General features: G+C 43.8%; 1 protein-coding gene across 1 annotated transcript; it reads right to left on the bottom strand.

Moving 5' to 3' along the window:
- Positions 1-655: 655 nt before the first annotated feature.
- On the bottom strand, positions 656-13,564 carry LOC104270597 (myosin-10-like; the record flags this gene model as incomplete). Its single annotated transcript, XM_009865007.1, has 2 exons — positions 13,220-13,564; positions 656-812 (listed from the first exon to the last, which is right to left on the bottom strand). Coding segments are annotated over exons 1-2 (502 nt in total), but the record flags the coding sequence as incomplete, so codon positions are not given.
- Positions 13,565-14,731: the final 1,167 nt, after the last annotated feature.

Here is a 14,731-nt window from a genome sequence, read left to right as displayed (position 1 = left end):
TTATTTCAACACATTTATACTTGAAGTTTTCATGTTTGTCCAGCACTGCCCCAAAGCCAAAATTCAAAGCACGTGCCCACCATAAACTTACTCTCTGTTCTACTACAGATGTGACCTATACCGGTTTGGAGAAAAATAATAAAAAAATTCTTCAAGGTTAAGCATTTCCCTGACCTCTTTTTGAACTCAAACATACTATTGTTTCATTGTCACTTCAGATTATTTGTCAGCTGCCAAAATGCCAATGTTTTTATAGAATTAGAGAGACAAGTCATTAACATACTTTAGCTTTCCCTATTCAATCACACTTTCCATTCTTACTTCACTCAAAGACAGCGCACTAACATCTTTTGACATGAATCATCTTTTTTCTTTTCTTTTTTACTAAACAAGTATTTCTGCTACACCTTTCAGTGCCACCAGCTGGGATAAGACCCCTCTATTTAGCGTTAATTTGCTTCTGCGCCTCTAAGTCAGGCAAACATGCCAACAAGCTACTTCTATACCAACAGTTGAAGAAAGCTTCCCCCCACTTTAAGTACTAAAGATTCTGATTGTGTCAGAAATTTATCTACAGCTGGATAACAAAGCTCCTGAGTTTTACATCCATTACAAAGAGCTGTCAACTGCTCAGTAACATTTAAGGAACTCTCACCTTGCAGCATGCAGCGATAGGCAGATTCAGATATGGCATAGATGTGCGGTGGCATTTCGTGGCGCTTCTTCCCTCTGTACATCTCAATAATGTTTTCCGAATAAATTGGGAGGTTCTTGTAAGGATTTATAACTACACAGAACAGCCCTGAATAGGTCTTAAAGAGAAAAAAGAAAAAAGAAATACTTCTGTTAGTAAACAGCATTGAGAGTCAGAAAACATTTTTACAGTTTCTATAATATTTATCTTAGAACAAAATCGAGGTGCTTTTTGTCGAGCAACTCAAAGGCCATGCTACGTTCAAATTATTGGTTTCTAGTTCTCTTAAAAGGCTCTTTGACTACCTGCAGAAAAAGTAATTTAAAGACAATAAACATGAGCAAATACAAAGTAGAGCATCTGATCTCTTCCCCACAGATATTTACAGACATCTTTTGATGTTCAACTCCTTCAGTAAAACGCACACTTGAAATTATTTTCTCATTTTTAAAAGGCACTGATAAATCTCAATTAGTTCAGTAAATAACTTGGAAAATAAAAAAGCCTATTTCCAACCACCATTGTTTCTGCTCTCCTGCTCTTTTTTCCACATTTGTACGTCTGAGCCTTCCTCGGGCCCAAAGCAGTCTCCTCCCGGAGAGGAGGCTCCCCGTGCCGTCCCCCCGCTGATGGATGGCCGGGCAGCTGGAGCTGCCGGCGACCTCACGCTCTGCTTTTAGAGCTGGTGCTGAACAGAAGTTCCCAGGACCAACATCAGGCGCCTCAAGAATAAAATTTCACCTCGCTTATCTCAGCAACTCCTTTCTGTTGTGTAAAAACAAAACAAAAAAAAAAACCAAACCCAAAAACACAAAAAACCCACACCTCAAGCTTTACAAAACCAAGCACACACTGCAAATGATACACGTGTCCCTTTTTACCTGTAAGTGAAGTATTTCAGAACAGTTCAAGCTCTGCTCCACAGAATTTATTTATAAGGAATTTATTGTATAAATAAAGAAAAATGTACGCAGTCAGCCACTCGTACTGTGTTGCCCAGGAGGAACAGATGAGCTCGGTCCGGCTCTACGGGCCTTACCAGGGATCAAAGGTTAAGCTCTCAGACAGGCAGTTCTGCACCACACAAAAACCAGAATTAATCTGCGGTATTTCCCTGAACCAAGGCATCTGGATGGCTCCTGCCTTTTTCAGAACAAACCGAAATTGATGAGTTTTAAGGAAGCAAAACCTATCCATTCACCTTTCCTTCAGCACCAGCTTTGAAAGCGTATTCTTTTGGGTCAGTAACACTACTTGCATCTTTACTGGTGTAGGAACATCAGCAGGAGAGACCAATTTTAATGGAAACAGGGAGTACCTTTGTGAACATCAGGAGAACTTTATCTTTGTAGGCTGAGAGCAGAGAAGGGCTGGGGAGAGTAAGCAGACAGCACTAACAGCTGTTGATACAGCATTAAAGAGGTAGCTCAGGATTCTTATAACATTTGTCAACTTAAAAAGATAGTTCTGCTTCACTTGCCTGAAACAGAGTAGCTGAAATTCCTGACACAAAAGATTTTTAGAGGAAAAGGCGTCCTGTGTTCTTTCTACATTTACAGGGGATTCTGCAACGGCAGATGGAAGGTGATCTCTAAAGAGACTCGGGAGCACCAGCAGGAAAGAAAAAACTCTTGGGTTTACGCCAGATGTTCTGACATAAGGACATCTTGTCTCCTTATAGGAAAGCAACCTCGGCTTCGGTCAGATCTGCAGGATAAGGACTGCAGCACCTTCCCCAGCCAAATATCTTTGAGAAGAAGGTATTTATTTCTCAAGAGAAAGGAAACAGATGTTATCAGGTCAACTGACCCAAGCGTCAAGAACAACTTTATCAGTCATTAACTCAACATAAGCATGGGCCTGTCGGCAAGCAGGCAGCTCCTCCCCAGCCTCCTCTGCAGTCTCATGTTCCTGCCACCGTCCCTCTTGCCAGCATCAGCACCTCTGCCGGACCTTGCCAAGCCAGATACTGCTGAAGATAAATTTCAAAAAGAATTGGTCAGCAACAGAATTGCTTCCTTAACCCAACTCGGTCATGGCCACTAGTGACACCGCAGGGGCGAGGGAAGGCAGGACGGTTATTTTAATAGCGTGGTAGAAGCGACCAAGGAACCAATTAACCGATAAGTCCCAGCCCTAGGTCTCCAGCCAGTCAGCTTCCCCGTTGAGCCCGGCTGAGGTCACCCACATCCATCTGCAATTACCAAGAGTGATACAAAGGCACTGAGAACAACCACAAGCCTGATTTCCATTCTAGTCTTCAACTAAGGATAACCAGAAGAAAGGCAAACATTCATCAAGCCCATAAAATCATAGAACAGCTTTGCCTGGAAGAGATCTTCAAGATCATCGAGTCCAACTTTTTCCTAGCCCTATTAACACCACTAAACCATCCAGGGATGAAGGGGCTTGAGAGGATCGTACCATCACTAGTATCGACGAGAAGCACCTGTGTTGTGCTTCTCCACTAGGGCCACGTTTCTCACCAACTGTGTCACAAGCAAAAGAACTCGCACAGCCCAAGGCCATTTCCAGCTTGGTCCTGACACCCTCTGACCCGTATAACGGTATGAACATTAGCTAAAACCAACAAAACTTGTTTCCTCCAGGATGATACTGGACCTTCACCCAGCAGCACTTCTGCACCCTGGTCTAATTTTCATCTACCCAGCCTCTGAGACTTGCAGTTCCCCTCCAGGGGCTGCCATTCTGTATCCTGCTGGGGACAGGAACTCCCAAAACAGCAACTGATGGCTGAGCTGCAAGGGTGCTGCTGTATATATCAGCTCTCAGTCACCCTCTTTCAAGGGTGACATCTCTATTTCTCTGCAAATTCATCTACAACTTCTATCCATTGTTTTGGTCCTTTTACGTTCACACGCTCCTCTTTCTTTGTTACCTTTTTTTTGTTTGGTTTCTTTGTCCCCCATCCCCCCTCCAATGCATTTTCCCCAGACATGGATAAACTGATCTGGTAAGTTAAGAACAGGCATTTGAAGATTATCCTTGCCTCCCTCCCCTAGCTGCTTTGGCATTTTCAGTTTATTTCCCCAACATGGACATGGAGCAGATGTTATTACAATTTCGCTGCATAAAGAATTAATAACTTATAAAAACAACCTGAACAATCCTTCAGTTCTCTACTGACGATACCTAACCTGAGAGCTTTTTTAGACTATCTCCCAGTGCAGTAATTGTGTGGGTCAGTGAACCTGCAACAAACAGAATAAGCAAAGTCCAGCTAGACACCAACATAGCTCAGCTGATCTAGAGGAAGACCAGCAAAGGTCCCAGGCAAATGAAAAGGGTTAATTTAAGAGGGCAAACTAGAAGTTATGAAGCACAAAATTCTATTATTTCACCAGTGCTGGGGTTCATTCATTTGAAACTAAATGTAAAGGCTAGGCTTCTACCCCTAACCATTAAGTCGGTGTCATGACACAGCTCTTCACATGCAACACCTTGAACTCCAACAGCTTGATTTCCTGCACATCTGTCCCTTAGTTCCACCTCCTGCCATTTCCCTGCAGAACTGAAAAAAAAAATTAAAAAAAATTAAAAAAAAAAATCACACTTTCTTCAAACATCACCACACTCTACAGCTTTAATTTACTCAAGGGAAGACGGAGCCAAGCTCTCCTGCACAGCTCCCAAACTTCCCGACCATCACCTACTGCAGAAAGCAACCTCTGAACAGATGGATGGGTTGTTGCCCTCACTCCTCCAAAACCACCCAACCTGAATTTCAGATCGGAGCAAGCACTGAAGATCTACAGTAACGAGCCAGTCTGGAGGAAGAAGCAGACTTCACTAATTTTTCAGCTGACAGAGGCAGGTACATATATTAAGAACTCAAAGGCAGGTAGAGATGCTTATTCACCTCAAGATCACGGGATCAGCTGCAGATGAGCTACTTGCTCAACGTACACATTTTTACTTTAGCAAGGAACACGATACAGACAGGATCAACCGAGAGCAATAAGGCAGGCTGGAACGCATGCTCTCCAGGCAGGGCTTCAGAGACAAAAAGTAAAGCAGTACTCTGACAGGGGTTTGTTATACAAACTCTCCTTCAGGACACTAATTGCAGTGTTTGAATGTTTCCAGATGTTTACAAGCCTTTATCCACTAGTGTATCATTTAGTAATTTGGATGCTGGTAAGTTGTCCCAGACTGCAGAGCCCAGGATCCTGGCACTGGCCTTTCTGGAAACTGCAACGTATCCCCAGCAGCACGCAACCCGAGAAAGAGGTGTGTGTGAGTGAAGTATTGGCAAGTAGAGAGTGTGTTACTTCCAGGTGAAAGCCCCTGGGAATTTCACCTCTAAATTTGGAGTCTGGGCTTCAGAGCATGAAAGGTCTTCCTGGCCTGTCTTCCCTTAAAACCGCATCAAACCTTCACCGTATATAAACACACAGCAATATTAGTGTCAAAAGCCTTGTACAATTCCTGAGATTAATAGCTCAGTTTTACGGTTCTTGCATCAAGGAACACGCTCTTATGACTGTTGGGTTGGCTCCTCCTGCCTCAGCATCAAAAAGCCTCTTCAGAGCATCCCTTCAGAGCACATTAGCAACACGCAGGTAAATTTTTCTGAACGCGTAACAATCAGTTTGTATCACTCGAGTATCCAGGCTCCACATTTATCTCCAGGTTTTCTAACATATAAAGTGACAGATTTACCCTATTACTACACAAATAATTAAGTTAATTGAAGCATCTAGACATCTCTTGTTAGTACCTGAAATACAAACCAGTAGTTTCTGGCCTAGAAAGCAACTCTTGTTTTTAAGCACCATCCCATATACTACTGGGGGGACAGAACATTCTCCAGATTGATAAACTGCACCATCACAGCCTTGCTTTGTCTGGTTTCACGCCCTGAGGCTACAGACCTGCCTTTCACACCCCAAAACCCATTAAATTCTCCAAGCTTGGTGTGGTTTTCTTGTGCACCACCTTCCCCACCCACCCCCCCCAAAACAAAGCAGTTACCCAACCCTAAATTCAAGCCTCAAGGTCTCAGAGGGGAGGAAGGGGAGGTCATGGCCTGGGGCGGAACCCGTCCTGTGCTTGGCACAGAAGCTCCCCCGCAGCTTCCCGCAGGGCAGGGGCTGAGGTCCCACACCACAACGCCGACCCCACACTCCCCGGTCAGGGCACAGGCAAGACTGGAACCCAAAAGTTAGCCCAGACATTTCTGTGCAAGCCTTTTTGGCACCTAAGAGGTTGAGGTCAAGGGTAAGGACCCCACCACAGGGCTACAGGAACCCGAGCCCTGCCAGAGGTTGGAGGACACATTTAGATCCTTCAGGTGACTTTGGGTCAGCAGCGCTGGTCACGCCCCTGCGCAGGCAGCTCAGTCCCTCTCAGCAGCAGACGGGCTCAGTGTCGCAGCCACAACTGCTTCAGCCACAGCAACATGATCTTCGGTTGCACCGGGGCCAGAAAAGTATCAATGTCCTTTCATGAGGCTCCCGTAGAGCCACATGTTGAAGCTTGACCGCTCTGCAGAAGGCTTAGAACAGGCAGCCCATGACTTGGGATGCAGGCACACAGCTTGATGGGCGTCCGCTGAGCACTTGAGCGTGAGTCCTGCTTCTATTACAAATAGCAGATTAGGTGCAATAATTTGGATTAAGAAATATGACAAGGACGTGCACTTGTTCATACCTCCGCTTGCCTAAGGGCAAGAAAGGCATTGATTCATTTCCCCGAAATACCCCTGAAATTTCTACCAGAGTAAAACCCTACACAGAACTCTGCCAACATGATCACATGCAGGAGTCTTCCAAAATCAGAGTTAAGTTACAGAACAAGTTCTTGTGTCAAAGCAGCCTTTACAATTTGAAGCCCAGCACTTCCTCTGCATGTCTGGTACTAGATCCAGTGACTGGTTTGCGTTAAGGAAAAAAAAAGATGAAATTAAGTAACAAACTATCTCTTCTAAGTTCTTTTAATATCAGTCTTCAATACTCAGTAACATGAAACGTTCCCAGTTGGGACCAGCAGGAAAATTACAGCAATTGGAACACAGTAGCTTATATAATAACACAGATTGTTCTAGGTTACACTCTGGCCTCACAGGAGGCAGCAGCTTAAGAAACAGCTTATAGACAGCTCCTCCAGTGCAGTTTTCCAAGAGCTTCCACCCCCAGCAGGCTCTGGGGGACTACAGCATATTTCTCATTCCTTCCCTCTTCTGCCCCAATGCAATGGAAAAGTACATGAAAAAAATGCAAGCAGCACAGGGCTGCAAGAGCAATTACAGAGGTAATACTTGTAATTATGAAAAAATATCTGCTGAAGTATTTTTAATTGCACAATAGCACGCACGTTTTCTTCTTTACTGGTGGAAAGAAAAAACAGCAGGCGCATACACGGAGAGTAATAATCAGCAGCAAGGTTCCAGGAGCTCTAAGCCTCACATAAACAGTTTCCAAACCTTTTGAAAAAGTCCTTGCTTTAAAAAAAAACACAAAGCCACAATAAAATAAAAATGGGAGAGTGGGCAGGGAAGATAATGCCTAGTTCACTGGAGCCTGAAGGAAGTTGAATCTAACCTTTTCTTCAAAGAACGCTTCACCATCTTCTGGTCTTCCCTCAAGGAACAGCAAAACTTGTCACCTCTCCCTTGACACACACCCTGTGTCCTCACCTGAAGTGCTCCAGCTGAGCCCCCAGACACAGGTCGTGGGCTCACCAAGAGACAGCACCACACGTGGTCTCACCAAGGCAAGAGGCCATCTGGATGCTGACAGGGGTTCACACAAGTCAAGCATTTGAGATATTCTATTAATTTTAATCCTTTTGACTGAAGGAGGTCAGGAAGCTGTTAGGGAGTAACTGCAATGATTTACGGCGGGGGCAACCAGCAAGGTCCATGCGATCAACCGTGGGCAACAGCTTCCTCTAGGAGAGCTGGGACTACAACGGAGGTGGCAACAGCAACATGTTCTTCAAAAAATTCCATCAAGCCCACTGTATTTTGAATATCTTGGTTTTTACAGGAGCTGAATTGCACCCTAGGTTTCAGTGAACAATTCCTCCATCCCATTTTACTGCCCTGGGTACAGCAAAGGAAACTTGTGACTGCAGAAAACAGACTTAGTCCTGCGATAGCTTCTTGAAGTTTAGTTATCTTTTCTAACTCAAATATTTACAGACTCATAGATTGGACAATGCGTCATTTACTCAGGAACTTCGCAGAAATTAGTCTGCGCTTACTGGTCAGACCATTAAAGCACAGCGATCTGCAACTCAGATGTTGTACTTGTCTGGAAAATCAGGAAGGTGTGTCAAGCCTCTACAGGATTCATGTTATTCGTGTCTGCAAGTGCACTTCAGGAGAAACCCATTTTGGTTTAACAAAATATTTCTGTTAAGAAGCTGAGCATATGGTTATGTTTTTCCAACCATTAATAAAGTATGTAGGAACTTATAAAAATTCAAAATATGTTTTAGAAGGGAAATGGAAGGGTCTTTCTTGCCATCCAAAAGAGGTACTGATACAAAAGCAGAGCTTTAAATTGCTGGAAAAAAGCATCACCTAGCCCTGGCTTAGAAGTATTAATAGTTATTTGCTTATTCATTCCAATTCCAGTCAGTGTCTGCAATATGAAAACCTAGTTGCTTTCCATATAAGTAGAAATGAGGTATTTACATTCCTGACCTATGCAACTAGCTGCATTTTGAGTAACTGAAATGCTTTTAATAGACTTCAAAATTCAAAATAACGAGAAAGTTATATCCAGAATGCTAGCAAAGCACTGAAACATTCTTTAGAGTGATCAGGAACACTCCTGACCACTTTGCTTTCTGCAGTTCTAGAAGTGATGTAGCGTAACTCAAAATTTACATTCAGAGCTTTTAAAAAAAAAACCACCACACAACGGAAGAATAAAAGAATCACCTTGCTCTGAAGAAAAAGACAACTCAAACAGCACACTAACTAGTCACTGTCTCTTCCAACTGCAGAGAAAACACAACAGTAAAACACAGCCCAAATACTTAAAAAAAATACTGATAGTTCTTTCCTTCAGGTCAGCCTTGAGTCAAGCTGGGTAGCAGACTTTGAGCAGAAGCCTGATTTTGAGAATAACCGATGTGCCTGCAAGTACTTTCTGAACAGGCATCGAAGCAAACACATTGCTGATACCAAGATGGAGAAAATGCCACTTCCTACACCACAAACTCCTTCGCAGCTTCCAGACCCTATTTGTAGCAGCTCTCCAGCACAGCACCAGAGTATTCCTCCCCTCCATATGGGCAAGTGCAGCATCTGTCCTTCTGGCATTTTTTCTTCTTTTTCCCTGACTAAATCCTCCTTTTTTTACCATCTCCCCTGCTGTTCCCACCCCTTCCCACCAACCCAGAGGTCTATTTCACACATTTTTATTTTTTTTCCCCACGACTGCAGCTGAAGATGACAGCTACAGCTCAGGCAGACAAAGTCACTTCTTCAAAAGGTCTTCACAAATTGACACCACAAACCTCTGAGCCACGACAAAGCCACTCCTGAACCCATACGAGAAATCCCAAACCTCGCAAAGCAGTAAAAAAAATTACCAGAGCAAGAATGTTGCCTGTCACAGCTGCCACAAAGCACTGTGGCAGCGATAGTCTTTAGAATTTAGTAGCATTCAAGGCTGATGGACCCTTAACACTCATTTTTCCAGCGGATGTCTCCATTTCATTGCCCAATTCAAAGATTATTCTCCCCATCCCTGATCCAAAATCATATTTTGCTGACACATCTTAAACAGAAACCAAAATCTAGGTCCGATATCTAGAAGACTTTGAGTTGCATTTTACACACAGGTCTTAAGAAAAAATAAAAAAAAATAGATGTTTCCTCACTCAGGCTACAGAATTTCATGACAACTGCTCTTTTCAAAGCAATGCCCCCTGAAAAATATCTGGAACTCAGTTCATCATGGTATGAGGATGCTCAAGAGCCACCACAAAACCAGTCCAAGCAGAATCATGTTTATTTCACATCTTCAAAGGACCTCCTGAGCTTTTGGGGATTCCTCCTGCGCAACCCTCACAATGAACTGTATCCAGTTTCTGATCTACAGCTGCGAAGGGTATCGTTAAATATACACTGAAGCCAGTGTTAAAGCTGCCTATTTTATACGAAGCTGAAGAATCGACAGTTCATCAGCATTTAAGGTAACCAAAACGCATGAGAAGATGCCCCTACAGCAAGGAGACACCCATTTAGAGTTAGCAGCTCAAATGACACATTTCTGCCGTAAGAAACGTTCACACCCCTAGAAAAGCACAACATTTGGAAAAATTCAGCTATGAAACACAAGAATGAAAACTCACACCCAAGGTAGAGAGAGTGAGATGAAACCTGCTGTGGATGGCTGCACCTTCACAGAACTAACACCTGCACTTGGCAAAAGCCAAGCCTCAAACATCAGAAGAGATCATCTTGGGGACTCAATAGATTCTGCAGGATCATGCTCAGTTACTGACAGGTTAAGGAGAAAAGTCCAAGTGCAAGAAATCATAATGATAGATTTACCCGTTCTCAGGGCGGGGGGGGAGGAGAGAGAGAAAATATACTTCAAAGGAATTTGCAAGGATAGTACAGCTTCTACAGGAGAGAAATTTTTAAACATTCTTCAGTGACACTCAAATCTAGTGGAAAGAAACGGCACAGGTAATGTTAAAAGTGGAAGCAATGAAGTTATTTCATCTCTAAAGCAAAACAGGGATCGTTAGGGTTTATACTCCAACCACCCTTTCCAGCAGTTCTTGTACAAGTCCCGCTACCTTTCATGAATGGAAGAGAAATAAAGATAGAATCAAGCATGGACATCGTGCCACTGGTCTTCCACATTCTCCATTTGTGTTCCTCTCCCTCAGCACAGTAATAACATGACCCAGAGCCTAAGATCGTGCCACTTGGCAGATACTAGAATGCTAAAAGTTCCAGAAACTCCTCACCATCCCCACTTAGATGTTACATCAAACTCCTGATGAAGGGAGCATCACTGGCCAGCCTTAGCCAGCCCTCCCTGTTCCTCCAGCCGGGTCATCTCGGAGAGACACATCACACACCGATGACTGGACCCACTGGCCAAAGGCCTCAAGTGGGTCACTTCCCTTCTAGGGATTGAAAGGAAATATGTATCGACTTCAGCCCACAGTCATTCACCTTCCACTTCCTAGAAAGGCAACACTGCACGCTGCCCATTGTCAACGAAAGGAAACCAAATCGAGTTCACCACCTCCACTTTCGCTACCCGAGATCAACACCAAAATACAGGTTTTCAGCTCGGTTATTACGGGAGTGCTACCTGGAAATCAAAACATACCTTTAACCGACTCTTGCCATGGCCAAACCACCGCAATTCACTCATCAGCTCAGTTGACTTTGGCTCTTTTCCTCACGCCAAGCAAACATCCGCGGGAGATGCAGGCGATGGCAATTGCTCTGGGCTGCGCAGGCGGCAGCGGCAACGCCACCGTCAAGAAGTTTAGGGATCCCTGAGAGAGATCCTCACCACATCCACTCTCAAATACCCCACCAGCTCAAGCTCTTGACATAGTTCTCTCTCTGGCCTCCTGATCTTTGCCAGCATGCAGACTCTAACAGGACTTGCAACCACTTTTTCCCCCTCCCTTCAAAAAAAATCAGCCGAGTTTTAGTTTCAAACAAGAAACCGTTATTACAGCCGCATAGAAACATTTTTCCTGGTAACAGCAGCATCCTTGTAACTCAGACCCCCAAGTTAAGGCCAACAAACCCATTAGCTTCTTGATCTCAAACAACTTAGTCCAGTTCAGGGGCAGGGGAGGTCATTAGCCACATACTGATGCAGCAATCCTCCTCCCATGCAGGAGCAGCACCTCAGTGCCAAGGAACCAAGTTTCAGGGGCTGCCTCAACACTTGGAAAATGAAAGCAGAAGGGATCTTTTTCGGGAAGTGGGGGCATGGAGAACAGGTGAAGTCACCTATAGGATATCCCTGAAACTCCATGTCTGTGCTAAGCCAGCCTTCACAAAGCAGACGTGTTTTGAATTTGTCCCTCACCCACAGTAACCCAGCGCTGCCTCATCGGTGCACACAGGAGAGCGACAGGTTCTCAGCACCATCCTCCAGAAGCCTCTGCAGCTACACTTACTCTGCAGAGCCCTCGGACTAGAGTTTGCTTTGACATTTAAGGCCTTCGACTTTTAACCTTCATAATGGAACGCAGTTATGGTAGTGGTAATGAATTTCACAACAACTATCATTATGATCGATATATACACTGAAGAGTTTTGACCTATCAACTTGTTTACTTTTCATTTTCAATCTAGTCCTTACTAATTATCCAATTAGTTTACTCAGAAGCTTGCAGGAAGCATTCCAGCAGTGTTTTTCTCTGAGCTCTGCTGGAAGGGTCTTGGTGGAAGGCCTGGGAAAGGTAGAAAACAAAACCCCACAGAGAAAACCGACAAAGACGCACAAATATGAAGAATGTTTTGAATTTTTAGTAAATCCAAATATTATCAAGGGCCAAGCAAAAAAAAGTAGCCCACTTAAATTCTGTGAATAGTACCTAGATGAATGGGAAAGATGAGCCAGCTAACTAGCGGAACTAAATAAAACGGATTTAAGCTTTAGAACAAGTGTTTATTAAAATGAGCCAAGCATTTAAGCAGATGTTCCAGTTTCTTTTAAGATAGAAAGTCTACTTGTAGCTCTTCCTGATACTCTGACTCAACAAGTCACTATGCAATCAGTTTGCCAAGAGACAAGGAGCTACTCTTAACCGCGCAGCACAGACACTCATTTGACATTGCTCAAGAAAGGAACGGGGTCAAAAGCAGCATCAATGGCGTTGCGGTTCCCGACTCTATAGAAAGACGGTGGCAAGCCAGATGTTCCCATGAGCGCTTCAAAACCACTGGAAAAAAGAAAGCTTTATCTTATTGCTTTATTTTAAGCACTTCAACACATTCTTTCCTGGCCCGCTTAGTTGATGTTAGATTCCAAAAAGACATTTTGCATTCCTAGCCCTCTCCAATTTCAGCTTTTCAATAATAGCGTAGCCTCTTTGGATCGCTTTTCATATGTGGCAAGTTAAAACAAGATATATGCTTATTCACCCAAGCAATTAAACAACAGTAAGTCAGCAAAGTTAGGTTTTGTAACCTCTCGGCAGCTCAAACAAGCCATTTGATACCATTCACTGTATCAGTTAAGCTTGTCTGAGGCAAGTGCTCTAACAAGCGGCATGAGCTAAGCACCCAGAGTTGCCATTTCACATTCTATTTTTGAAAGATGTTTGTAGAATTATTTCCATAGGAGAAATTTTTATTATTTGTTTTATGACAACAGAGCTCCTGACCTGTGCAGAGCATGGAAAAAGACCTTGGCCAAGTCTAAATGCTACGGACACAACGTATTCGGGCTATGGAAATCAGAGCCAAGACTGCTTCCTACATTTCAGATAAGGAACGGGAATCAGAGAAGTTCAGCTGAATTAGCACCCGCAATGATTCTAATAATTAGTACTTACATAGATGAGCCCAGAGTAATACCGATCCTTTAAATTATGCAACACAGAGGCTTCATTTAAACAGGTTAATTCTGCCATGTCTTCCACTTTGGAGAACTTGGGAGGATTCATCTTCTGAATATCATCTTTATTGACTAGTGCTTTCTTTCCATTCTCTGCCAGTTCGACCAACACCTCATCCCCTTTTTCCTCCTTGATGCTGGCTGCCTCAAAACCATGGCGCTCCGAAGGGATCCACACCAACTTTTTAGCAGTCCAGTCAGCCTGCGTGGCAGGGTTGTAGATGACAGCCCTATCCACGAAGAGGTATCTCTCCGGATCTTCCTGCCCAGATCTCTGTGCCATTGTAGGGAGTGAAGGCGTCCACTATTGGTTACCCTGCAAATTGGAGAAGGAAAAAATCAAAAGGCAAAGAGTATGTTACATATCACACTTTTATCGACGAAATGAACGGAGCTACAGCACATCAATTAAATGTTCCATCGCTAACGTTTGTATCTTCCCTTGGTGAAGCAGCATCATTGATCTCCTCTATAGTCTAAAGAAGTTGTTACACAACTGAGAGCCTCTCTTCACACACCAAATAAATCGACTGCCAGACAAAAGCTAAAACGAGCCGTCAGGTATAATCCCAGACCTAGTACAGGCAATTCTCTATATATGGGTTCTCCAGTTAAGAACTGGCACCAACTATAGAGACATTGTAGCTCCCCTGTTTGTTGCAAGCAGGAAAAAAACACACCTGTCTTCTGGCCTTAAGTAAGGAAAGAGCAAATTTAACAAAAGCTTGCCAGTAAACTCAGCTTCAACAGAGCACTAAAAAAAAATGAATATATATATATAGATACAAAAATGTTCAGTGGACAGCTAACTCCAGTAAACAGAAAGTGCAGGAATATGTTTTAAAATATGGATTTTAAGCTACAGACAAGAACTTGAGACACTTGGGGCTTCTGCAAGCCATCCCGCTAGCTAAACCTTGCTCATATTCTTCCTGAAAAACCTCAGAGTTTGCATTTCTACAGTCTGCTTCCGTTCTCAGTCGCGAGCACCGACATTACCATATCCCCCAAAAATGCCTCCGAATCCCAAGTTTACCTCAAGGCTCAAGATGCAGCAAGGACTGATGTGAAATTTTCCAACAGCTTCACGGGTAAGAAAAGCCGCTGACAAGAGCTCCTGCACACTCATTTTACCTACTCGCCTCTACCTAAGAGAGGCCACTGCATCTTTTGTTAACACGACTGTCACATCCAGCATCCCTGGAGCCAGCAGCTTCGTCTGCAGCTGCCCGAGGAGCAGAGTCAATGCTGACACCTAGTACTAAGGTCATTAAATATTTTGTCTGTTCTTCACACACTAGATCTTTCCTGCTGTTTTTTTCACATCAGCTAATGGCAGCCTCTTCCAGCAGGTAACCTAGAGGTTAGCTTCAAAAGCAAGCAAGGTTGCGTAAACTACATTTGTCATCTTTCACACTAGGGCACGCACCCCGATGGAAGCTCTACAACA

Source organism: Apaloderma vittatum, unplaced genomic scaffold (assembly GCF_000703405.1).
Source record: "Apaloderma vittatum isolate BGI_N311 unplaced genomic scaffold, ASM70340v1 scaffold4030, whole genome shotgun sequence".
NCBI lineage: Eukaryota > Metazoa > Chordata > Aves > Trogoniformes > Trogonidae > Apaloderma > Apaloderma vittatum.
The sequence above is the reverse complement of the archived record's forward strand: the minus strand, read 5'-3'. Positions and strand labels throughout refer to the sequence as shown.